General features: G+C 44.7%; 1 protein-coding gene across 1 annotated transcript; it reads left to right on the plus strand.

Annotated features, from left to right (window-relative positions):
- The first annotated feature begins 2,072 nt into the window (after positions 1–2,072).
- On the plus strand, positions 2,073–24,502 carry dy (transmembrane protein dusky). Its single transcript, XM_011144277.3, has 4 exons — positions 2,073–2,385; positions 12,880–13,030; positions 13,324–13,406; positions 20,858–24,502. The coding sequence occupies exons 3-4, from the start codon at positions 13,362–13,364 to the stop codon at positions 22,565–22,567; spliced, it is 1,755 nt and encodes a 584-aa protein (XP_011142579.2). The 5' UTR covers positions 2,073–2,385; positions 12,880–13,030; positions 13,324–13,361; the 3' UTR covers positions 22,568–24,502.
- The last annotated feature ends 1 nt before the right edge of the window (position 24,503 follows it).

Consider the following 24,503-nt stretch of genomic DNA (forward strand, 5'->3'; position numbering starts at 1 on the left):
AGTATAGAATAGAAAGTACAGTAAGAATAAATAATAATCCTTTTACAAAAGATTAAATAATCTGTATATAAGAGGAAATTTATATTAAAATCAATAAGATTTTCATCATATATGTAACATATAGTCCCTCTAACTTTAAGAATAATGTGTTTATAATATTTTCCTCTTAATCTTAAAGGAATTTTCTTGAAACCATATATAAGAATAAAATCCTCTAAAAATTTAAATGATTCCGTTTGTTCTGAAATTACTTTTTTTTGAGAGTGACGATATATTTATGACGACAACGTTTATGAAAAGTAAATGCGAAGGTAACATACGCACGACTGAGGAAAAAACTACTTATTTTATTAGCGCCGTTTTATTTATTTATCATTCTTAAGGTTTTTGCTCCCTAGCCGCGGAATTCTCGTCTGATAACGTCAGAAGCAAACAAATATACATTAAAAATTTCGAGTTTCGTCGAAATAAAAAGATATATCCATAAAATAACTTGCAACATCAATTCAGCATACTATTAAAATGTTCCGTGAACTTTTCTTTTATTTTAATTATCAATAACTGACTATGAAATGACTATGAAATTAGCATAATATGCAATCTCTCTTTTGAATCTATTTCTTTTCATAATTTTGTAACATTGATTTTTTGTCACTTTATTGATGCTTTAACAAAATGATTGCTTTAACAAAAAAGAAATTTCCATATTGAAAATGCGTCCAATCGATTGCAAATGTTATTATATAGATACTTTTTTTTTATTTTTATATAATCCGTAGGAATTTTTCAAATGTATTTTCTGACGTCATCATTCAAGATGGCTGCGGTGAGAAAACAGCCCTTATAGAGAAATATCATGTGATTGGCTGTTATAAATTGACCAGCAAATTGACAAATTATTGCTTGGTACTTTTAGTATTCGTGTGAGTAATAAATTCAGTAATAAATATTGTTCATACACGAGCACTAAAATTACTAAGTAACAATAATTTATCTCTGGTCAATTTATTGCTCGTATAAGTACTGAAATTACTAAGCAATAGTAACTTATCATTGGCCAATTAATTGCAGTCAGTAATACTTTTCTACAAAGACGGAGCCTTAATTGTGTCAAGAAACCTTTCAGACACGTTCGTTTATCAGATACGGGGATAGCTGCGCCTACTTCCCCGAATTTCCTGAGAATCGGCAGATTCTCCTCTCGGAACAGCGGCCAAGACCTCTTACCTCGTGCAAGGCATAAAACTTCTCCTTTAGAAGTTTGAACCAGCTCGGGTAACGAGACCCGGGTCGCTGCGTCAGTGGTTCAGTCAAGGTTGCGAAGTTCGGGGATTCCGTTTATCGCGGTCGAGCTCTGTTGCGGTTTGCGCGTCAACGCCGCGTGTTCCGCGCGGCGCGTTAGCGCTCGGCAATATCCCGGACCCGATGTCGCGCAATATCATTGACAATATCCCGGCGAGGTGCACGTGCTGCAGCGTACACGCGCATTCTCGCGCACACGTGGACGCGCGTCGCGAGGCACACATCGCGATCCCCGTCGAAGCTCTCGCGTGCGCCGCGTATAAACACGCGCGCACACGCGCGCACGACGAAGGTAGCGAGGAACGAGGAGAGATATCCTCCGCTTCGCTCCGCGCGAGGGACCTATATAACTGTACCCGGCTCTGTCTGGGTCAGGGGGCGGGCCGCTACGTTTGTAGTATACTCCGTATATCGGACAGGTGTACCCTATTCCGACTCTTCGAGTTCTCGCGTGCACCTCCGAGAGAGCCACGCAGTGCCGTGTGCCGTGTGGTCGCCCCGCGTGTCTCTTTCTAGCTGTCGCGAGAGCGCGAGCTCTCGGGCATCGCGGAGTATCGCGTCACCACGAGGTGATCAGTCGAGCACGAGGAGCTTCCGAAGGCTCTCTAGATCCTGTGTTTCGGGCCGAGCGAGTCTCTCTCACGAAATTCTCGCACTTCTCTTCTCTCTTTCTTTCTCTGTCTCTCTCTGTCTCTCTCTGTCTCTCTCTGTCTCTCTCTCTCTCTCTCTCTCTCTGTCTCTCTCTCTCTCTCTCTCTCCCTCTTCCTCCTTCTCTCTTTGTCTCTTTGTCTTCCTCCTTTTCCGGCTCTCTTCCTGTCTGGCTCTATTTCTCTCTTTCCTTCTCCCTGCCTCTCTATCTCTTTCTCTCTCGTGCGCGCGCGCACTCTGTCAGTACGTCCGCGAGGTGGTCATCAGCGTGCAGGATCATACTGATGTGCGCCAGGACACCTTGACACCTTGCCGACTACGACGATCAGTGGTGGTGAGACTCGGGCGGCTTCTCCTCGAGCCCGGTGCTCGGCGAAGGACCGAGCACCACGTTAACGAGCGCCCTCGTATCCGGACAATCCTCTGAAGAAAGAAGTAAGATTCCGTCGGTGTACTGGTCGCTTGTTACCGCTTGTCATCTGCCCTAATTGTCTGTTGGTTGACTCTCTTTGCGCGGAGGAAAGCTCGGTTCGTGACTGAATTTCTGTTCCTGGCGATCAGACGAAAACTCGGCGACGAGGAACGGTCTTTATGATCGCTCTGCTACAGCCGAAGACACTTGTCTCTCATCTTTCGGCGTGAAAAACTTGCTTGAGGTAACTAGGAACAGCAATTGACTGGGTAAAGATGGAAACCCGCTGGGAGTCTTCCTGTTCCTGCGACCGAGTTTTCGTCTGGCCCCCGGGGAATAGAAATTCAGTTACACGGACTGGCTTCTTCTCTCTCGGTGTATAAATTCGCGTTTTTTTCGCGCAACCGCGTTTCAAGCCGTTTCGGGCTCTGAGGCGAGCGAAGTAAATGTCCCAGTTACTGACTGGGCGACGTCATCGTAAAAATGAACTGACAAGTTAATAATGTATGTACTGCAAAATTATGGCTAAAACCAAGTTTGTAAGTAGAAATAGTGCGCGGCCATGAACGTCCAAACGCGATCATCAGCTGATCAGTTACGCAACATATCTAAGTTAGTTTAAGGCCTGCCAACTTTAATAACCACATTCGAAAAAGAATATTCTATTTGTAAAGTGATTTTTCCTACAATCTTATATTCTAAGCGAAACCTTTTGCAGAAAAAGGATTTCTTTCTCGATAAATCGATTAAAGTGAATCATTCATCTAAAATTTATTAGATATTATTTTAACTGTTTTACTCTTATTTCAAGAGGACTTCCTCCGATATCAATTAATTTTCCTCTTATATGAAGAGGAATATGTTGATTTGAATGTCAGCTTCTTTTGTTCAGTCATGCTCCAGACATGAACGAAAAAATAATCATATGCTCAGGGTCAGAATATTTGGAACGCTTTTTAAAAATGGCACGTGTGTTGCTATAACATATAACAAAGATAATTTACTCACATTTGGTCAAATACAGTTTATAATCTATGGCAAGAAGTTGAATAATATATTCTTTCTTTTAACTATGTTTCATATAATTGATTATGATGAACATCTTTGTAGCTATAAAGTCCATAACAAAACTGCTTTGGAAATTCATTTGTTATGACGATCTTTTTTCATTCGTGCCTATTTATTGTAGATTGTAGAAATACACCTATACATATATTACTTCTCGCTATATACGGTATAATAATTTTTTCAAATTAACTGGTACAACCAGTAAGAATAAATAATATTCTCAAAAAAAAAAGATTAAATAATCTGTGTACAAGAGGAAATTTCTATTAAAATGAATAAGATTTGCATTATACATATAACATATAATCTCTCTCACTTTAACAATAATATATTTGTAATATTTTCCTCTTGATCGTAGGGGAATCCTCTTGAGGTCACATATGAGAATAAAATCCTCTAAAATTTAGACGATTCCATTTGTTCCGAAATTACTTTTTTGGGCAGTGTAAAAACAAAGTTTCCGAAACTTATTTTGGATCAGGCCTGGGAACGGCTGGGAGCCACCGCTGCGCGGCGGGCGCGTCGCGCAGAGCCACGTGGTCGTTTGAGCGAGCAGCAGCCGACGCTGAGCGCGAGACGCGTGCAAAACGCGGCGCAAATTCGATCGGCGAGTAGCAGCCGCGCGTACGGCGCTGCGTAATGCGCTGGCAAACGTCGTTTACGACATAATTCGCGGCTACTAAACGCGCTTCTTGAGTCCAGCGGACATATGCGAGCGCGTAGGTGCGTTAACGACCGGCTAGGCCGTAGTCGGTCGGGACGTAATCCAATTAGCGCCACTTGCTCGATGGAGTTATTAGAGACAGGTCGCGCGTCATCGCTCTCGCGTCTCGCTAACGCGCTAATAACGGCCGAGGCGCGCGGGCTCATTGAGAGAAATTATACGGTCGCGCCGTATAGGAGATGCGTCGCGCCACGGTATGGCCGAGCCACGTGCTGACCGTTTCCATTCCGTCGAGCGTGCGCTACGGCGATGCAACGGGCGATCCGACGGGCCCCGTCGGCTTTGTGGTGCCGGCGAAGGGCCACAAAATTGTCCCCCGGTGGTCCTTCGCCGCTATTCGGTCGTTACCGTTACCGGAGTAAAGCCCGTGTCAGGCTAGGTATCGGGAATGGTGATTGTGGACTGCAGATTGAAACTTACGGCCCCGGCCTGGAGAAAGTGTGCCAGCGCCGAAATTGATGGATTCGTCGAATTTTAATCTCGATCGAATTCTAACCTGCGGCCCTCGATCTCTCTCGCAGCCGGCCGGTGTGATAGGAGCTTGAGGCGCTTCGCGCATGAATTATCGTAATCGCGTGTATGCGAACGTGTGAATTTTTAACGAGGGGAGAAATAATCCAGATATTGTTTGAGATTTGAGCACTCTGGAAGTGACTCGGTGAATCGGACGGTAAATTTTTCGACCGGTCGAAATGCCGATTTTACTTCTGCTTTCGATTCAATTTACCGTTACTCTTACCTTAGCGAGATTACGCGGAAAGATTACTGCGGTTATTTATTCATACAGAGTTCTTTCAAATTGTGCAATATTTTCTAGTAATATGCTCTCGCGAGTACATACAATGAATTTTTCCTTAATAATAGGTTTCAATTTTTGAACTATAAATGAAACAGAACACGTATGAAACAGAAGGATAATGAAAATGAAGACGGAATGTCGATGTGACGATTTGTTTCTCGGTTAGAAAGTTCTACAAATTTTTACCGTAAAATTTTTCTAGCAGTTTTTGCATTATAAAATTCTCTTTGTGCATCCGGAATACCTGAGTCGTTATTGTGGAACTTTGAGAGGGTTCTAGTCGGATTAATTCCGTCATTCCTTGACACTTCCTGCCGTATTGACTGGAAAAAACAGAATTGTTCCAGTCGGGAATTTTTTCAAACAGTTTCTTAACAACTGCTCTGATTTAAAGTGCCTAAAATGATGTCCTGATTGGTTCTTTGGCTCGTAACTTTACGTATCGCGTTAGTGACGACGAATTCGAAAGAAATTTGTTTACAAAAGCTCGAAAAATACGACAATCGACATTAACTTGTCGTCGTCGTCGACAGGACAGCGATTTGTCGCCTCTTCGATTAAAAATGCACGATTCCGCATACCACTATGTAAACGGCGTGACCAAACGAGGTCGAGCGTGTTCGAAGAAGCGGGCCGTGAATTTTTTTACGATGCTTACGAACTCGCGCGTCTTACACCGAAGAGAAAAGGCAACGGCATATGTCTGCACGTCCGTGTTAAGCACGAATGCTAATGTGTGTGGTCTCCGGAAAAAGTTCGTCGCCGTTCGTTCACTTTATTAGGTTGATCCGCAGGACTTTTCCCACTGAACACATAATTTATCCGTCGGCCCTGTTTCCACCTGAAAAATACGCTCACTCGTGTTAACACTTGTTTGGTGTTTATGAGAAAATACTTTCTGATCGAATTGACAATATAGACAGTACAAACTTTTAAACAACGTCCTAACCCTTTTAATCTCGGTGCATCCTTAAAGATACATGTACGCAATAATGTCTTTAGAAGCAAAAATATTTGATTGCGTGTGCAATCTTCCCCGTTGTCTAATAGAGCGTTTTTCATGTTATTTAATGATAATTGCTTGTCTTGAAAACAATAATTGAATTTCTACAAATTTTTTAATTTCTTTCGCAACAAAAGTTGTGGTTTTCCTGTTAAAGCCATTTTCCAGCGAAATTTTCCAAACTACTTCGACTACTTATCCCTCTGGTAAAAGAACACTAAATTTTAAAAAGTAAATTTTAGATTTTAAATTTTAGAAAATAAATTGTAGATTTTTTATTTTAGAAAACAAATTTTGGAATTTTTATTTTAGAAAATCAAAAGCTCGAATTCAAACGGTTTAAAAATGGATAGGAACGTCCTTTGACGTTTTCAACACTTTCCGACGATTTCGTGTAATTCGTCATTTGTACGATGTGAATCATTGGCCTGTGGTCCACATTATCGTGTTATTATATTTGTTAAATATTATGTGTCTCGTAACATTCACGAGATTATTTCACGATTGCGTTTCGCTTCGAATTGCAATATATTAACGGCCCGTACTGGAATTCCACGTGGAACCGCTGCGGTGACCCGCGCGGCACGGTGCGTGTTAACCCATTTGCCCATTTTCGCCGGGAGATTTGAAAAATACGTCCGTACCGCTGAATTATCATCTCTCCCGGATCGATGCGAAATGTGATAATCGAATGAAAAACATGAGATTTTGGCACCGAGTCCTGCACCGTCGCTGCAAAGTTTGGCGCAACCTGCAATTTCGCTTTTGCTAAAACAATGCCGCTTTTGTAGTTGTTTTTTTTTTTTTTACCGAATATATCGCGATAAAATCCAATTCGGACAGGCTGTGCTGAGACGAAAGTCCAATCCGATGAAAATTGTAGAGAATCCTTGAGAGCCCGAGTCGCGCGGATCTCGCGAAGTGATTGAACGAAACGAAACATGATATCCGATTTCTCACAAAGTCAAGGAATTCCCATTTGATTCCCCTCGCGACTTTCAGAGACGCGTCCAAAAGACGTCCCACTTTGTCAAGTCGACTTTCTTCCGTACATCCTGAGGAACGTTCTTCAAATACGCATCTCTGACTTATCGCCTGGACATCGGTAAAACGGGAGAAAAAGGCGGCCGGAACTTTCGACCGGCGGTCGAGCTAGCCTGTCGAGCTAGCCTGTCGCTCGGCTGTCCGGCTGCCATGTTAATGACCCGACGAAATGAGCGGATGTATCCGCTCCCGATGCAACCGGGTTAAGACGTCTCGCGCCCCAAGTTTACGACGTCCCGCGATGAGGAGCGTGAATGCACGCTGTTTCGTCACGCTGGCGGAAAGAAAGCCCGGCGCGCTCGCGAGAAATCGGCCCCGCGATAAATTAACACGCCGATTGTCGATACACTTGATACAATCGCGCCGCGATTCGCTCGCTCATACGAGCGAGCTCATACGAGCGCTCTCGTATGAGCTCGCGCGCATATGCGCGTCACGATCGATCGCGCTGCGCGCGGCCTCCTTAGAGATGAGAATGCCGCTCGCGCGTCTCTCGGAGAGCGCAGCCGATCGACTCGTTGGACTACTTCGTTACGCTCAATTACCATACGATCGCGTCGTGTCGCGCGGACGAGCGAGAGAGAGAGAGAGAGAGAGAGAGAGAAAGAGAGAGAGATCGCGCGCGCGTGTTCCGCCTATCGCTATCACATCGCCGCTAATAGACGCGTCGCGTCGCGATCGCGACATATCCGGCGCGGTTTCGCTTTATTTTCCATTAACAAGATTACCGGCCATTTCCGGACGGATGATTAAGTTGCGTCGTTAATGCGTGGTCGTTATTTCCGAGAGACTGCGTGTCTCGCGCCGTCGAGGCACGCTTGCCGAGGGTCTCCTCTTTGCTCTCTTTCTCTCTCCTCTCTCTCTCTCTCTCTCTCTCTCTCGTTCTCGAACGGGATAACCGGACGGCCGAGACACGAAGGAGATAAGTGAAAGATCGTAGTCGAGGAACGCTGTCTATGCGAAAGGCGCTCTTATAATGCTAATTGCCTGTTTAGCTTCCTTTTCGTTATTGATATCAGCGCGCTCTCTTTTCAACGCGCGACGCAACGCCGCGGGATCTCTGGCGGGCGACGATAAGAGGGCAAAGGGGGACGGGGAGAGACGGAAAAGTCAGCGCGCTCGTCGCTATATGGGTCGCTATTAGGTACTTGTTATGCGAACGCCCGACTTCGGAATCGCCACACACCGACGGAACCGTTATATGTATTTGGCGCTACGCCACGGCTTCGGCATGCCCGATTCCGCGGTTAACGCGGAACGGGAGACGTGTAAACAGCCGACGGTGATTTTTATTCGTGTACAATCTCTCGTGAGAGGAAAAGAGCGAGAGAGAGAGAGAGAGAGAGAGAGAGAGAGAGAGAGACAACGAGAGAACAGGTGTCGCACTTTATCGTGACACGAATTGCAACAGCGGGCTACCGGCTAATGCGCGCAATGCGGGCTAACGAACTTTGGGATTCTCTCGCGGTGTGTGCTCTTCCCCGTAACTGATGTTCGCGATAGTTATTACTATTCCACGGTTAGCCCCACGAGCCATTGTCGCAATGGTTATCATGGATGGACACGAGTTGTCGACACGATGTGAGATAGTCGATTGCAGTCAAGCGCCGACAGGAGACGCGTTGATTTTCTTCAAGGATCGACGCATCCTTCTTTTTTTTCGATTTTTTGCTCGATGCTTGTCAGAAACTCTTTACGGTATATTGAGAAGAAAAGTATCTAAAGAATGAGAGATGTTTGTTCGTCGAGTAATAATAACGTATTAAGTCTCAATTCTTTTATTTAAATAGAATAAACAACGACTTTTTCATAAAAAAAAAACTGCCACTTCGAGAAGATGTAATTTCCTGGTTTGGGAATAATTTTTCCTCGGTGAAGGTATACGTGGACTAGTATAAACAAATATGTTATTAATATTCGTCGAATATGTTTTACTTTTCAGATTATTATTTCATTCAAATAATAATCTGAGAGTATTAATTATAAATTATTAAATACATATATATTAATTATTAAATTCTAAAGATAAAATATGTATTAATGGCTAAATTCTAAATTTTATCTTTTCACTTTTTTCGTATATTATTTTATTTTAAATATTATTTTAGATTTATTTTCTCAGAGTAATTATTATCATTCTATAGTTTGTATCTTTCTCTGTTATCTCAATGGATACGCATTGTTGAGGCAATTTGAAATAGTCGATTTCGAAAACGTCAACGAACGAAACGCGTTTGGCGATTCATCGATCGATTCTCTTCGAATATCGAAATATTCTTTTTGACGTTTTCTTGACAGAACCGCGTTTGCGAAAAATTATTATTGTTTGATAATTATCGAACTATTTTACGATCAGTCCCACGAGCTACTGCTAGTTTTATTATCATTGTGACTAACACATTTCGTTGAAACAGTTTGGAGCAGTCGATTTCGACAAGTCAAGCGCTAACGAATTTTCCTCGAATATCGATACGTTTTTCTTTTTGACTTTTTCTCGACAGAATCATATTTGTCGGAGATGATTATTGTCCGCGGTAACTATTATTGTCCCAGAGTTAGTTCCATTGTTGGCTCCAATTGTTATCGAGACACAATTTGGGACGATTGATTTTGAAAAGTCAAGAGCAACGAATGTGTGAAACACGTTTCATGATTGATTCCTTTCGTAATCGGTTTCCATCGATTATTGACACATCTTTCCTTTTGCTTTTTTTTCGGCAGAACCGCGCTCAGCAGAGGTTATTAGGTCAAAAGTACATAGAAAACACATAAGCAGAGGGACTCGAATTTCCACCATCTGTGTAAACGGCGGCAGATGGGAGCCCGTCAGACCTCCATCAAATTACTGTGAATGTTTCAATGCAAAAGCATTGAAGAATGTTTTGACGTAGGATTGACGGAGTCTCGTTTGCCGCTGAAATTATATTGAAAAAAATTCAGTTCGTGTAATCGAATGAAGACCCGACGAAAACCCAATGACGGAAGATGAATCCTCTTTGTCACTGCGATTGAAAATATTCTGAACATTCGTTACATTTTATATTAAAACTGGGATAACCGAGAGCATTCGACCAAGTAAAAATCTCTCCCAAGAATCTTTCCGTTCTTGTTAAATAATAATTTTCGCCCGAGCGAAAAATTCAATCAACACAGAAAATTCCCTTATATATTTTCTTCCCACGTAGACGAATAGTGAGAATCCAGCTTCAAGCAGTAGAGAAATCGATCGAGTCGCGACGAAATGCTCTTGGACAAAAGGAACACTCGACTGTCATCGATTTTATTTACCGTTTAAATTCCACTGCTTATGCCTTTCTATTTCGCACTTGGTTCCATCGCAGACTTCGTTATCGCGGCGAGCAGTCGTCATCAAAACAGTGACAGACAATCGATAAGAAAAAAAAAGAAAGAAAAAGAACGAAAAAGAGATTAAACGCCAACGAAAAGTCACATTTCCCGATTGATTCTACTCAAGAGTACTATCGACGTATTCTCCTCCTCCTTGTCGGCTGTTCGCCGATGGAACCGCCTTGGTGGCGGAGAAGCGGGTTCCCGATGTCCATATTATCGGCGGCGGACGGAGTCACCATAACGGACCTGTTCTCGCCATTTTTTTTCAGAGCAGAGGTTTTTGCAGCAGCTCGAGGGGGTCGATCGGATCGGCGGTCCAGTATGACCGCTAAATTCTTAATGCGACGACCTGTCACACGAACGACGTACCGGACTCGCAAATTGGACGACGAATAGCCGGCGGCCGCGCCCGACTGCCGCTGCTAACCGGTTAGTCCTTTCGACTTCGGCTCCACGTGCGCGAGCGTGCGACCGAACGTTGATCGGCGGGAGCCTACTTGCCTACATTCATAGAGCGCCAAGCGTGCCTCCTCCTCTTCGGCACCACTTCGGCTGCTACGTTATCGCACAGACGGTATCGTCTCGCGATCTTTCTCTCATTGGCTTTTCTCTCTCGTGCGCGTGAAAGCGGCCGAGAACGCGCTCGCGTATTATCCTCGTCATTATATTATCGAAACCGGAAAACGATCCAGCTGTCTGGCAGCCGGCCGGCTCTCTCAACACTTGGCATTGTTAACCGACTTGCGAGTGCCGCTTCGAGTATCGTTCATTCTTCCGTGAGCCGCAATAGCACACCTCAAGTGAGAGACTTTTGTGTAACCGTGTAATTTGGACTGTTGACGCCATGAAATCTGGGAAGAAAGCCGATCTTCGGGAACGTCGAGGAACCAGGTTGACTGCTGGACCAGCGGTCCACTTTAAGATGGATGTGTAGATCTGCAACGTTGCGAGCGATTAGCAACGCGTTAGTTCGAGGACCGACGATCCTCGAAAATCCGAAGAGAGCGAGAGCGACCGTACGGACCCGCGTTATATTACACATTTGGAATTTCTTTCTCTTGCTATCGCTGCGCGTCGCCGTTGACGTTGCACGTATGGGAACGTTTTTTTATTTAGATGAATATCAGGTGATTGGAAAGGTTCGTGCGGTTTTTGTTTGAGTTCGATGCAACGAGTTGTCGACTTTGCGATTATTTACCCTTTTCAAATGTCCGTTGAATCGAGCGTAATTTGAATACGAGTTTGCTTTACGAATTTAAACTCGGGTCTAAGGCTGCGGAAGCATGTCGTAAGATGTGCTACAAGAATGGACCGCATTAAAGTGGTTCAAATGAACTACTTGAAGATGCACCACGTTCAGGGAGAACTTCCATTATTACGGATAACGGAGAATTACCAATTATTTATTCATATATCAATTATAACATTTTTTCTGAAAATTTCCGCCCTTGTTTAATTTTTAATATACAAAACCGCGTGGACCTTTCTGGTTACCTAAAATATGTTTCTCATATTTTTCTTAAACAATTTCTTCTTTCAAACATTTTCTTCTCCTATTCGGCTCAGACTTTGTTTGGTACCAAAGGAGGTTCGTTGTCGACTGTATTGTTCTTCTCTCTTCCTCTTTCTCTCTCTTGAATTTTGAAGAAACTCTTGAATGTCAAACCATCATCAAACATGGTCTATAAATGCATGGAAAATATTAACGGCTAAACCAAATTTGTTATATAATTATATGCATATAGCAAGGTGAAATATTTATTAAGAAAAAAATTGCTGTTTCCGTTATTGTCTCAAACTGAACGAGTCTGCGCACTGTAATTCATTTAATTTCATTTTGTTTTCTTCTTTGCTTTACTTTCTCTTCTTTTCTCATTTTTATTTTATTTTTTATTTTTATTTTATGTAACCCTAAAAGATTTTCATGGAAATCTCCTTTCTGTATTCTCTTTCTTAGAGATCAAGTAGAGTCAAAGAAGCACTTATCTTTTTCTCTCTCTCTCTCCATTTCTCGAAGTTTCTAAAAGGAGATTCCGGCGATTGCCTCGTTACTCGTCGCCATCCCACGTACCGTAGGGGCTGCAATTAAAATTTGCACGTCTGCATCAGACGCATGTATGCGATTCCGCGACTAACAAATTCGAGTCGCGCCGATAGACAACGCGACGACGGCCACGGCTCCGCGTTCGCAACGAGGTAACGGAGCGAAAACCCGGACATTCGAGAGGAATTTGGGACAGGTGGCCTAGTGGTTGCGCGAGGCGAACATGTTGCCTGATAATTGGCGATCAAACACGAGCGGAACGTCCGACAACGGCTCGTGGATGTCTCTTTTAGGCGAATGTATTTTTTACTTACCGCCGAGGCGGAAATGAACATCGTGATCGTAAAACAAGAGCGTCTAATTCGCGATCGTCTCGTAAAACTTTCTCCGATCGCGAAACTAGCCGCAGCCGAGGCTCCTTCGGGGACTTCCCTCTTTCTCTTTCTCCCGTCTAATTGCGGACTCGGTAAAATTCTAATTACAGTTTGCGATTGCGTCCCAGCGGTCGGAGGTTACGCCGAGACGAGGAGGAGATCGCTCTCAGGATCGTTGCTGCTGACGGACTGCTACTGCGACGACCGGTCTCTCGGTTTAGTGGCACGATCGGCAGCCGATCGTCACGATTATCATTACAGGTGGGTCGTGATACTGTTTGACATTTAATCCTGTTCGTTTTATATCGTCCCATATCGCAAAATAAATCGCAGTCGTTACTCTCTCGTACTTTCTCTCTCTCTCTCTCTCTCTCTCTCTCTCTCTCTCTCTCTCTCTCGAGGAATCGAGTGTGAGGGACGCGCGTGGGAATTTGTCTGGCGCTTAAAACCGGCGTTACAGAATCGAGTGTTACATTGTAATTTTTTTTTTACAATATATATATATATATCACAATGTGTGTGAGATGTTTCAACACGATCGAATCTCTTTTCAGTGACACGAGTAAAGTTTTATCGTGGACGCCAACGCGGTATGCAGTTACGCATTTACGTCTTAGCCTGTCTCCTATTAAAGGGGGTGAGTGTACAATTTTATCTCTCTTTCCTTCTTTCTCTCTTTTTCGGAAAACTTTTTAAGAAAGGCAGAGATCTAGTTGAGATCTTTTTCATGAATCTCGCGTTGCCATTTTGTGAGGTGTAAGAGAGAACAATATACAGTCTGTAAAGTAAGAGCGTGCACGGGTTGATGTGTAGAAAAATTTATTTTTAATGATTTTTAAGTACATGGATTTGTTGTCCACTCCATGAGAAGAAAAATGCTATACCATTAATAATGAGTCCAGTCACTACCGGCATTGATAATTGCCTGGCATCTGCCGAGGCATACTTTCCACTAAGCTGACTGCGTATTCGTTCGGTAAAGACCTCCAAATGAGACGAATTGGTCGTGTCAGCTGCTTCAAAGTGCACACTCTTTTTCCTCGAAGCTTGTGCTTGAGATATGCCCACACATTTTCAATGGGATTTGCCTCTGGCGACTGCGATGGCCAATCAAGTGTGACGATGCCAGACTGCTCTTTCCGCTCGGTGCAAAGCTTGCTCCGGTGTTTTGGGTCGTTGTCTTCTCTGTAAGATCCAGTCTTCGTTGTTTTTTATGAAGCATCGTTCAGCAGTCGGCAACAAACACTTCTCATAAATTTTAAGCATTAAAGTCGGGTTCCGCTTAAACAAATTCACAATTTTTTTTTCCATATTCGGCGTCACTTTGCCTATCGAGCCACGTTCTGGCAAGTCATCGACATTTTTTATCTTCTTATATTGCTGAACCCACTTAGCGACGAACGATTTTGACTTTCCCATGTATTTAGCAGCCACTGCATATGACATTTTTGATCCTTTGAGGTGGGAACAAAGGAACACAGCCTCGTAGCGCGATGCGTATGCGGCACTCATGGAGGTTAACGTGTTTCTCAGGTTAGATTTCGACGCCGACTGAATCTTTTGTGACAAAGCATTCACGAGAAAGATTCATCTATCGGCTCACAAAAAAATTAGGACGATATTTGAAGCCAACTGTCATTTATGCCGTGCACGCTCTTACTTTACAGACTGTATTAACACATTGACTGCCATGCTGGTCTTCATTAATTATTTACTGGCTTCAGAGAACACTATAGTTGGATTATCGATGAAATCTTCGTCTTATTTTTTCGTCTTATTAATTGTATACAATTATAAAGCCTTTATATACATATATAATGAAAATAAACGCAAAAGTCAATTGAACCAATATATACAGGGTGAGCAAAAAGTCCCGGACCGGTGAAATATCTTGAAAACCAAGCATTTTAGAAAAAACGCTTCGAACAAAAGTTGTATGGTTTTAAGGGGGACATAAAACAACTATATCATTTTGTTTACAGATAACGCCACTTTCGAGATACTCACTAATCATTACTTTTCTTAAATGGAATCACTAATTTTTTATTATATCATTATTTTCTACCAATTAATTTGAACAACTGTTGTTTGAAACATTTTTTCATTTACCTAATATTTTTTTAGATATTTAAGGAAAACTTGATAACTTTTCCAATATTTAACTTACGTTATCTCGCTAACTATTTGTCGAAAGAAAAAGTGGTACTAGATCTTTTTACTCTATTTAGTCTATATTATTACTAGCGCTCTGACTTCTATTAATTTGATGATTTTTAAATTTCCAAAAGTCGATAAGTTAAAAGTCGATTTGTTCGAAACATTTTTTTCTGAGATGCTTGATTTTCGAGATATTTCACCGGTCTAGGACTTTTTGCTCACCCTGTACATGTAACTCAAGATATGAAAAATGTTAAATTAACGATAACAATGTTAAATTAAACTGTTAAATTAAGATGTTAAAATTAACGCCTGGAGTTTCTTGAAATTGAAACAAGAGTTCTGCAGTTTTTAAATTATATTTCCCTCGAGCCTGCAACGAGTTTCTTTCTTGAGGGGAGCTCTAAAATGACATGACTATGCTAAATATGTGTTTATTTCTCCATTCATGATATGTACAGTTGTCAAGTCATTTTATCGAGCCCATTGGCTGCGTAGTTAATTGATCACACACGGCATTGCTCCCGTCTTATACACAAATTGCTAAAAGGCAGTTCTTATCACCGTCCATCACCTTCATGACCTCTATGGCAGTCGACGTGTTAAGAGAGCGCGTCTCTCATGCACCAAGGAGGACCGACGCGGAATCACGCGGAGTCGTTTCTCCGATCGTCCAATCGATCGATCGACCGACCGATCGATCGATCGATCGCGGTAACGGCGTCCATCCGCCGAAGCGCCGATCGTTCGTACTCGAAAGAGCGAAAGAAAGACGAGCCCAACGACACTCGCGGCGCTGCAGCGCACACACACACACACACACATACATGCGCGCGTACACATCACACACACACACACACACACACACACACACACACACACACACATACACATACGCATGTGCGCACTCGACGCAAGGTAGCGTCGGCTCTCGAGACCTCGTCCGAGACGGTCGCCCGGTTAACGCGCGAGGATCTCTTTCGGGCGCGGGGGATAGGTCGGCGCGTCTGCGTAGGTAATTACTACATTATAACCCAGATATCACGGCGGGTACCGCGGCCCGGCAATGCCGTTACCCAGTGCTCTGACCCAGAGCTAAGGGCGACTCCGCCGCCCGGCCCCGGCGATGTCTCGAAATGGTGCGTGCTCGCTGCGCGAGCGAGCGAGCGAGCGAGCGAGCGAGCGGCAATCCGGCTCGTCCGCTGTCTACTGTTCTCGAGTAACGTTTCATCGCATCGCATCGCATCGCATCGCATCGCATCGCATCGCATCGCCGCCGCCGCCGCCGCCGAGCGCGTCGTCGAGGCCGCTCTCTTACAAGGTGGTGCACAAAAATTCCGCGCGCGCGGGACGACCGGTTTCTTCGCGCGCGCGCGCGCGCGATTGTCGATATATCCTTTTCGTCCTGCATTCCTGTGGCCCGACACGATTTTCGATGGGTCCGCGCCGTCGTCGTCGTCGTCGTCATCGTCGTCGTCATCATCTTCTTCTTCTTTTTCTTCATTTTGCGCTCGATGTCTCGTACGACGATTATCGTTAGCCTTATAAGAGTCGCGGCAAGATAGAGCGGGATGAATGAACGGTCGTTACCGCGTTACCGCGAGGAAACGGTGCATTCTTCTTTCCTCGCCGATGGATCGTCCCCCCTCTCCCTCTTTGTCCCTCTTTCTTTCACCATTGTCATGTTTTTTATCGGATTTTTGCCTTATTTTCATCTGAGCGTATTGTTAGCATTTATTTTGTCGGTCCCTCTCACACCTCCCCTATCTTTCTTCTCTTTCTTTTCTTTATTCTTTAGAATCGGCATATTTTTCTTTCCTCGTCGATAGATCATCTCTCTTCTCTCTTTGTCTCTCCTTCTTTCACTATTGTCATATCTTTGTCGGATTTTTGTCTCATCTTCACCTTAGCATATTGTTAGCATTTATTTTATCAATTTCTCTCACACCTTTCTTTTCTTCCACTCTTTCTCTCTCTCTCTTAATTTTTTATTTTTGCCTTATTTTTATCTCAGCGCATTGGTAGTTAACATTCGTCTCATCAGGTTCTACTGTTCCTTTATACATATCTCGGGGACTCGTCAGAATTTCACAACTTTATATGCATTAATCTAGAATATCCGCTCGTACGATTAGCATACACCTGCATTTCCACACCGCGTCTATGTATGCATAATTTACAATCACCATGAACAATAATTTTGTAAATTCAGTACTGAACTGTACAGTTCTGTAAGTTCAGTACTTATCTTCCTGTGTGTTGAATTTGTGCGCTTGAGGGGAATTTTCCCAGAGCGCTAAATAACTAACTTTTTTCTGCCTTCCTCTCTCTCTCTCTCTCTCTCTCTCTTTTACTATTTTTCTATTTGTTGTCAATTGTATATTAAATTATGCGGGTTGACGCATTAACCGCGTCCACTATGCCGAAATATAATCGTTTGTAGATGTTACAAAATTCTTCGTGAGATAAATATCACCAATGCAATTTGTGACATTTATCTCCTCGACATCTTAGAAACTGATAGTCAATGTCAGATGTTTATTTGTCAGATCTGTGTGTTTAACCTTAAAACTCTTCGAAACTCAACTATTATGTTATCGAGTGATATTCCGGTCATTACTCAAAAAATATAAATCAATCACAAAACCTTTCCATAAATGAGGAAAGTACAACCCCAAATGTTCCAACCAAATTAACTTTGTGTACTTATATTTGTACTAATTCATTAATTTATTGGTTATCAATACATTTACGGGGGTGAGATTACTCGATCGCTAATCGGGACAGTCACCTTATTTCTATTTCATACTCGCGTCTACTTTTTTATGTCCTATTGTCTCGTTTATCCCGGCCCAGCATTGGTTACCATCGCCTCGTTGCCTCCAATGTTGTATTGTCTCCAATACGTCCTGACGTATGTACTGGCACTTGATGCATGCAAGAAGGCGCAACAGCAGAAGAAGAGAGAGGAATTTTCACTGAAGAACAATAGAGACCGAGTCGCTCGATCGAGTCCATTTCTCACGTGTCCATACGGCGACGGATCATCGCGATGTATCTCAGCATCGATCACCCTAACCAGAGACCCCAGACGCACCGTTCTCGTGCGTGTGAACAACGTTCAATACGTCGACTAGTCGTCGACCGTCGGGGCTGGGTCGGCCGGCGGGAACGCGTTTGACGTAACATGGCGCGACGTAACGCGCGACACGGTTCACCATTCACGGACGGCACGGCACGGGCCAGGTGTTGCGGACGGCGGCGTCTTCATCGAGGATCGCCGAGATCCGCGGCGAATGACTCAGTAGTAGGTCTCAGTCGAATTATGGGACGCGCGCACACTGCGAAAATCCAGCCGACGGGACAAGTGGACGACGACGACGACAGGCGGTAGGGGCGAGAAAGAGAGCTGAATGTGTGCGCGCGTAGCCGAAGCGCGGAGCTGGCCGATTGACCCGCGGCTAAAGACACGGGTGGTCCGTTATGCCCTAAGGTCACGCGTGACGCAATACAGCCACTATACAGTTCTATACACGTTCTCGATGCTCCTATTTCGTCGATGGAGCCCGTCCTCCTCCCCTCTGCCCCCGCTGCGCTACCGTGACCTCACCTCCGGCATCCGTGGAGCATCGTGCGGTCGTCCCGATCGAAGATCGACCGCGAAAGCCTGCTTCGTCGGGTATTCCGAACGAGTTTGTCATCGTCGTCGTCGTCGTCGTCGTCGTCCGCTGCCGTCTCCTCACGGAGGAGCCCTCCGTGCGCGCGTCTCGCTGTCCCGCGCCACCGGAAATAACTCTTTCGACGGCCGCTCCATTTGTCCGGCGATAATCGAAGGCAGGAGGGAATCGAGCCGAGCCCGCCGCATTTCTCGACGCATCGTGATTCCGCCGCGCCTGACATATTTAGGTTTCCCCATTGAGCGCGTGAGAAACGGATACCGTTGCGCCGTTGGCCGTGCTTCTTCTTCTTCTTCTTCTTCTTCTTCTTCTTCTTCTGCTTCGTTTTTTCCCGGCGCGCAAAAATTAGTGCATAAACCGACACGGCCCCGACACATCAAGACGCTCGCGACGACGCGCTCGTCGGTCTCGTGGAATCGTTCGGGAACATGTCGCGGCAAAGACGTCAAATATATGTGGTTTGTTCCAGGGTAAGTTCCATTCTAGTAAATAATCGTGGCATGTATTTATGTGTTTTAATCCTTTCGCTACCTGCTACTCTAGTGGCTCCTCGATAAACGAGATCTTTTTCAGGACGAAACGCCGCTGCAGTGACTTTGCAACTTGCTCGGAAAGCTAATGGACAGCTCGTCGTTACCAAGCAGCAGCTCTTGTTTCCCTGTTTTAATATGCTCAAGAATAACAACAGATTTCTTTTATTAATTGTTACTTTTTGTCAACATAGGATACAATTGATTACGCAATAAGCCTGCCGTTTTTAGCTGAATTGTTGCGGCACTGGAACTTTGTCCCTTATTCCTTCAACACTAGATTATACACTCGTTTTATCCTAAGTGTAACCCAGTGCAACCCAATTCAGCGGAAAAGAATAGATGGCAAAGCTGACTGAGCTGCTGTTATTCATTATTCACGCGTTCAACGACGAAATTGAGCGTACATTAAGCTTCAATAAAGCTCTAACATTTGCTAAGCCAAACCTCATTAGTCCCGATGGTTCGCATTGTGTTTGCATGTGCGTGCATTATGAATGTTGATTGTTTGGCTAATCCTTATTTTATCCGGCCAATTAAGGGCTAATAATCTGATTAATAATTACCTGGTTAACCATTTCGAGACACAGCGTATTATATTCTATTATATTATGTTACATTGTATCCAAGCATAATGAGAGAACGGAAGATCAATAAATTTTGACCTAGCAAATGTTAAAGCCTCATTCTGAAGCTTACAAAAGACGGGATTGTAAAACAACAGAAAGTAAAGATATAAAATGCCAGAAGAATTTTTTCGACAGAAATGCAAACTTGCAGAGATGATCATTCTCTGAACAGACGTGTAATGTGTAAAAAGTCGTTGATATATTAGCGCGTTTTTCAAATATAAATATATTTTTAAAATTTATCCGTATATATGCGGTGATTTACATTCAACGCACGAGTATATTTTTAGTAGTAATAATATTCTTTAGACTTTCATGCATATTTGGACAATTTAATCAATAACAATAACATTTCTAAATCAAAAACAGAAACAAAAAAATTACTCTTATTTTTACCTTCTTGTAGAAAATATTTTCTCATTTGATTTACATATAGTTTCGATATGACACTCGCTGAAAATGAAATATTCGAGTTATCTGCGAACTCTAACCTATAAACGTGCAGATAAGCTCATAACCAAACGCGGGTTTCTTATCTGTCCAAAACCCGCTAGAAAGTCGGCGACGGACATTTCCAGCGATACACATCCGATGATTCCTTCGTCAGGGTATGGCCACGGACAAAAAGAAAGAGGTTATCCGGTATTTTCGGACGAGTTCCGGAACGCATCTGTCTCGGCCAATGGGAGCATTTATTTTCCAATGGGGAGAATTCTCTCATTGAACAAGACGAATGCGTTCCGAAACTCACGCGAAATACAGCTAGCGAGCGCTTCCCCTCCACGATGTACTGCGGTAAAGCCCCACATGCGGCTTTGCAGTTGGAATTGCAGTAAAAACGTTAATTGTGCGTTGTTCGTCTCGCTTTTTTCGCATTTATCACTCACAGCACTCTTCTCGGAGCTCGAAGCGAGAGGAGAAGCAAATCTATTCATCGTAGCACAAAGCGTGCACGAGAGAGTGGCGATTACGTTAAAGGAGCGCTAACAAACCATAAGACAACGAGTGATTTCTTCCTGCTGTTAAAGACCCTGCCACGAGACTCACTGGTTTACAAATGTCCCCAACGACGCGTGACCATTCATGTTCTTACAGCTGGCTCGTGCCGAAGAGGTGGAGGTCGTGGAAGCGATTTCGGGGGAAGACACTCGGAACGACAATTCAGCGCTGAATCGCCAAGACAATGAGCTGAACAATTCGGACCAATTGGCGTTGGACGGCTTGGGGGATAAGGATGGAAATCACTACAAGTCCGGTCTCCGGGGTCACCCTCTGCTACCACCTGGTCGGGGCGCGCTGAGCTTGCCGCGTCCGCACCACAACGTCGCCTATCACGGCCCACCGCCGCCGTTACCGCCTTCCAAGGCGCCAGCGGAAGCGATGGACAAGATCTATACGACCGCCGGCGGTGTCAGCACGGCGGATGGCGTCGAGCCGTGGCCGGCGCCGACGCCCGACATGCCGAAGATCGTGTCGCTGGACGTGAAGTGCGAGAAGAGCCTGATGAAGGTCTACTTGGGCTTCGACAAGCCGTTCTACGGCATCGTCTTCAGCAAGGGCCACTACAGCAACGTCAACTGCGTCCATTTGCCGGCCGGGCTGGGCCGTAAGTCCGTCAACTTCGAGATCAGTATACACGCGTGCGGCACCGCCGGCAACACGCAGAACGAGCTGTACGGCTACGGCGCTGAATCCGGCTCGGGCACGTACTTCGAAAACATCATCGTCGTGCAGTACGACCCGCAAGTGCAGGAGGTCTGGGACCAGGCGCGCAAGTTGCGCTGCACTTGGCACGACCTGTACGAGAAGTCGGTCACCTTCAGGCCGTTCCCCGTCGACATGCTGGACGTAGTGCGCGCGGACTTCGCCGGCGATAACGTTGGCTGTTGGATGCAGATCCAAGTGGGCAAGGGGCCCTGGGCGTCCGAGGTTTCGGGCCTGGTGAAGATCGGCCAGACGATGACGATGGTGCTGGCGATCAAGGATGACGACTCCAAGTTCGACATGCTCGTGCGGAACTGCATGGCGCATGATGGCAAGCGGGCCCCGATACAGTTAGTGGACCACCGCGGCTGCATCACCCGGCCCAAGTTGATGTCCAAGTTCACCAAGATCAAGAACTTTGGCGCCTCGGCGTCGGTGCTGTCGTACGCGCACTTCCAGGCCTTCAAGTTCCCGGACTCGATGGAGGTGCACTTCCAATGCACCATCCAGATCTGCCGTTACCAGTGCCCGGAGCAGTGCTCCAAGTCGTCGCCGTTCCTGGAGACCCAGGGCCTCCTGGAGAACCATCACCATCATTTGCTGGCGAACGGTCATCCCGAGCTTGGCTTCGACCTGCCGCCGCCGCTGTCGTTGGAGACATACCTGCAGCCGGCGGCCGGTCGGCCGCGCGACGAAAGGAGGAGGAAGTCCCGCGAAATCGTGCGGGATAGCCCGCAGAAAGCCGTCGGTGTGAACAGGATCATCCGGGTGGTCTCCACGGGCGACCTAACCTTCTCCATCGATGACAACGCCGCCAGCGCCAGCGGCGGCGAGCTGAACGGACCGACCATGGTGTTCCCGCAGCGTCAGGAGAACGTGGCCAACTCGACTATGATCTGCATGACCACTCCGGGATTCGCCATCACCCTCATCGTGCTGTTGGCCGTTCTGCTCTCGTCGTGCGTCATGTCGGCCTATCTCTTCATGCGTCTCAGGCCCTTTTCCGCGCGGGCCAACAAGTCCGCAGCCGCGGACTTCTGCAACGCCGAGCAGAACGCCGCCACGACGAAGAAGTCCTCGAGGACGTGCTTCTACTCATAGAGGTGTCGAAACGGTCCGAGCCGACACCCTGAGCTTCCGGTGCTCCCGATATTCGTGCCGGTGAGAGAGTCCGCCAAATTTGCACGACCCTCTTTCCTCTTCGGGAACCGGTTTATGCGTTTCCCCGCGTTACCTCGCGGCCAGACGTCGTTGGAGGTCGACGTGGTCGTGGAGGACGAACGCGGTCGGCGCGAGCGCGAGCGGGTTATCAGTCTCGATCGTCGCCAAGTCGAGAAATTAGCTATAAGCGCGTACATTAAGCTGCAATGAAGCCTCAAGGTGAATGTCCCAATTAACGACCAAGTGGCCTCATTGTGAACGAAAAGTACTAAATTAATAATACACGTGTAAAACTAAGAATACACAAAGTCGACAAGTCCTCGGAGAAATATCTTTCTTGAACTCTTCTTGCACCTCTGAGGTTTTAATCCTCTCATATTTACCTGATTTATGGAAAGATTTCAATTTTTTACAACGTTTTTTTGTCAGAAACGACTGCGGTATTTAGTTTTGTATTTTTCATCAACAGTTTGGTTTTGTAGAATTTTAAGAGTAACCGCACAGATCCGACGAATAGACATTTGATATTAACTATCAACTATCCAACATGTCCGCTTGTAATCATGATGGTACAGCATTTATTATTTTCAATTTTTTCAATTCGATTCGAACGCGTATTTAGAATAAATTTGAATCCATATATCGGCTGATTTATTAAAAAAATTGGGACACTCACTAGTTGGAATATTCACCTTTACGTTCACCAGGCTGAAATTCCATTGGTCTTTCTAGGTTCGTATTAGCATAGGTCGCTACTAACGTCGCACATGTGTAACGCACCGATTTCTCATTTGAATCTCTCATCTCTACTCCAAATTTGTAATACTATTTAACACGTTCGCCGCCAACGTCACATACGCACGATAGCGGTAATTTCTTTTCTATATTCACGCATGAACAAAGTCTCTTTTGTACAATCACATGGAAACAAACGAGAGTCCCCCCAAGCAGGCCGTGATAGTTAACATGTTAATACATTATCGAGGACACGAAATTTTGGCGTTTCAGCCAGCTTAATTAATCTTCCTTGATTCACGTGATCTCCTAACACATAAAGACTCAGCCGGTGCGAGAGACCGATTTTTAAGTAATGGAAACGGAATATATTAAAAGTTTGCTCCACAGGCGTGGACTTTGATTTATCACTGAATGTTTATGGATTCGGAGAAGTTGGCGTCTCGTTGGCTCGAGATACTGATACGCGAGTCGAGGACTGTTAAGATAAAGCCCGTTTACAATTTTTGTTTTTTTACTTTCAAACTTTACCCAGTTTCAGAGGAAGCCAGTCTCGAGGAAGAGTAACGGTCCATAATGTGTTAATAGCATTCATAATGGTTGTACTTCAAACTCTTTGTATGCTTTTATTCACGCCTTCACATGCTGTTATTTCACGTGGCATACTCGAGAACTTGGATTTAGACTTAAATCGCGTGATATTTGTGACATTGCAGTTGGTGAAAGATTGCAATACTTTCACTTCGATGAGTTTCCAACCGGAAGAGTCGATCTTCAATAGTTTCCAGAAGATAAACCTTCTACTGGACGTTAGGGGGATACATTTTGAAATTTATAGAGACAAAAGTGCTGCACTTCTAATCTCAATATATTCCATACAATATACTCCAAAATCCCGTTTAACTCTAACCTCAAAGCTGAATATTTGAGATAAATTCCAAGCAACGGGTCATTAATGCGTTTGCCCTTAATTATTTCCATCTCGTGTCTGAATATAAAAGAGAAAAATGATGTGATATCGATACACTCCAAGCTGTCAAAATGACTAATTAACCGAATAATCAAGATTCATAATGGATACGCGCGACGCGGCCGATTAGGAAGACAAATTACTTTTTAGCATGGTGGATGCTCTTTATTG

The sequence above is a fragment of the Harpegnathos saltator genome, unplaced genomic scaffold (genome assembly GCF_003227715.2).
Source record: "Harpegnathos saltator strain DR-91 unplaced genomic scaffold, Hsal_v8.6 scaffold228, whole genome shotgun sequence".
In the NCBI taxonomy this organism is placed as follows: domain Eukaryota; kingdom Metazoa; phylum Arthropoda; class Insecta; order Hymenoptera; family Formicidae; genus Harpegnathos; species Harpegnathos saltator.

What these genes read in the sequence shown, in the direction of transcription:
- dy (XM_011144277.3), top strand. Translation starts at nt 13,362, where the DNA reads ATGCAGTTACGCATTTACGTCTTAGCCTGTCTCCTATTAAAGGGG. An exon ending in CCTGTCTCCTATTAAAGGGG is followed by an intron (nt 13,407 to 20,857) that starts GTGAGTGTACAA and finishes ATGTTCTTACAG; the next exon opens with CTGGCTCGTGCCGAAGAGGT.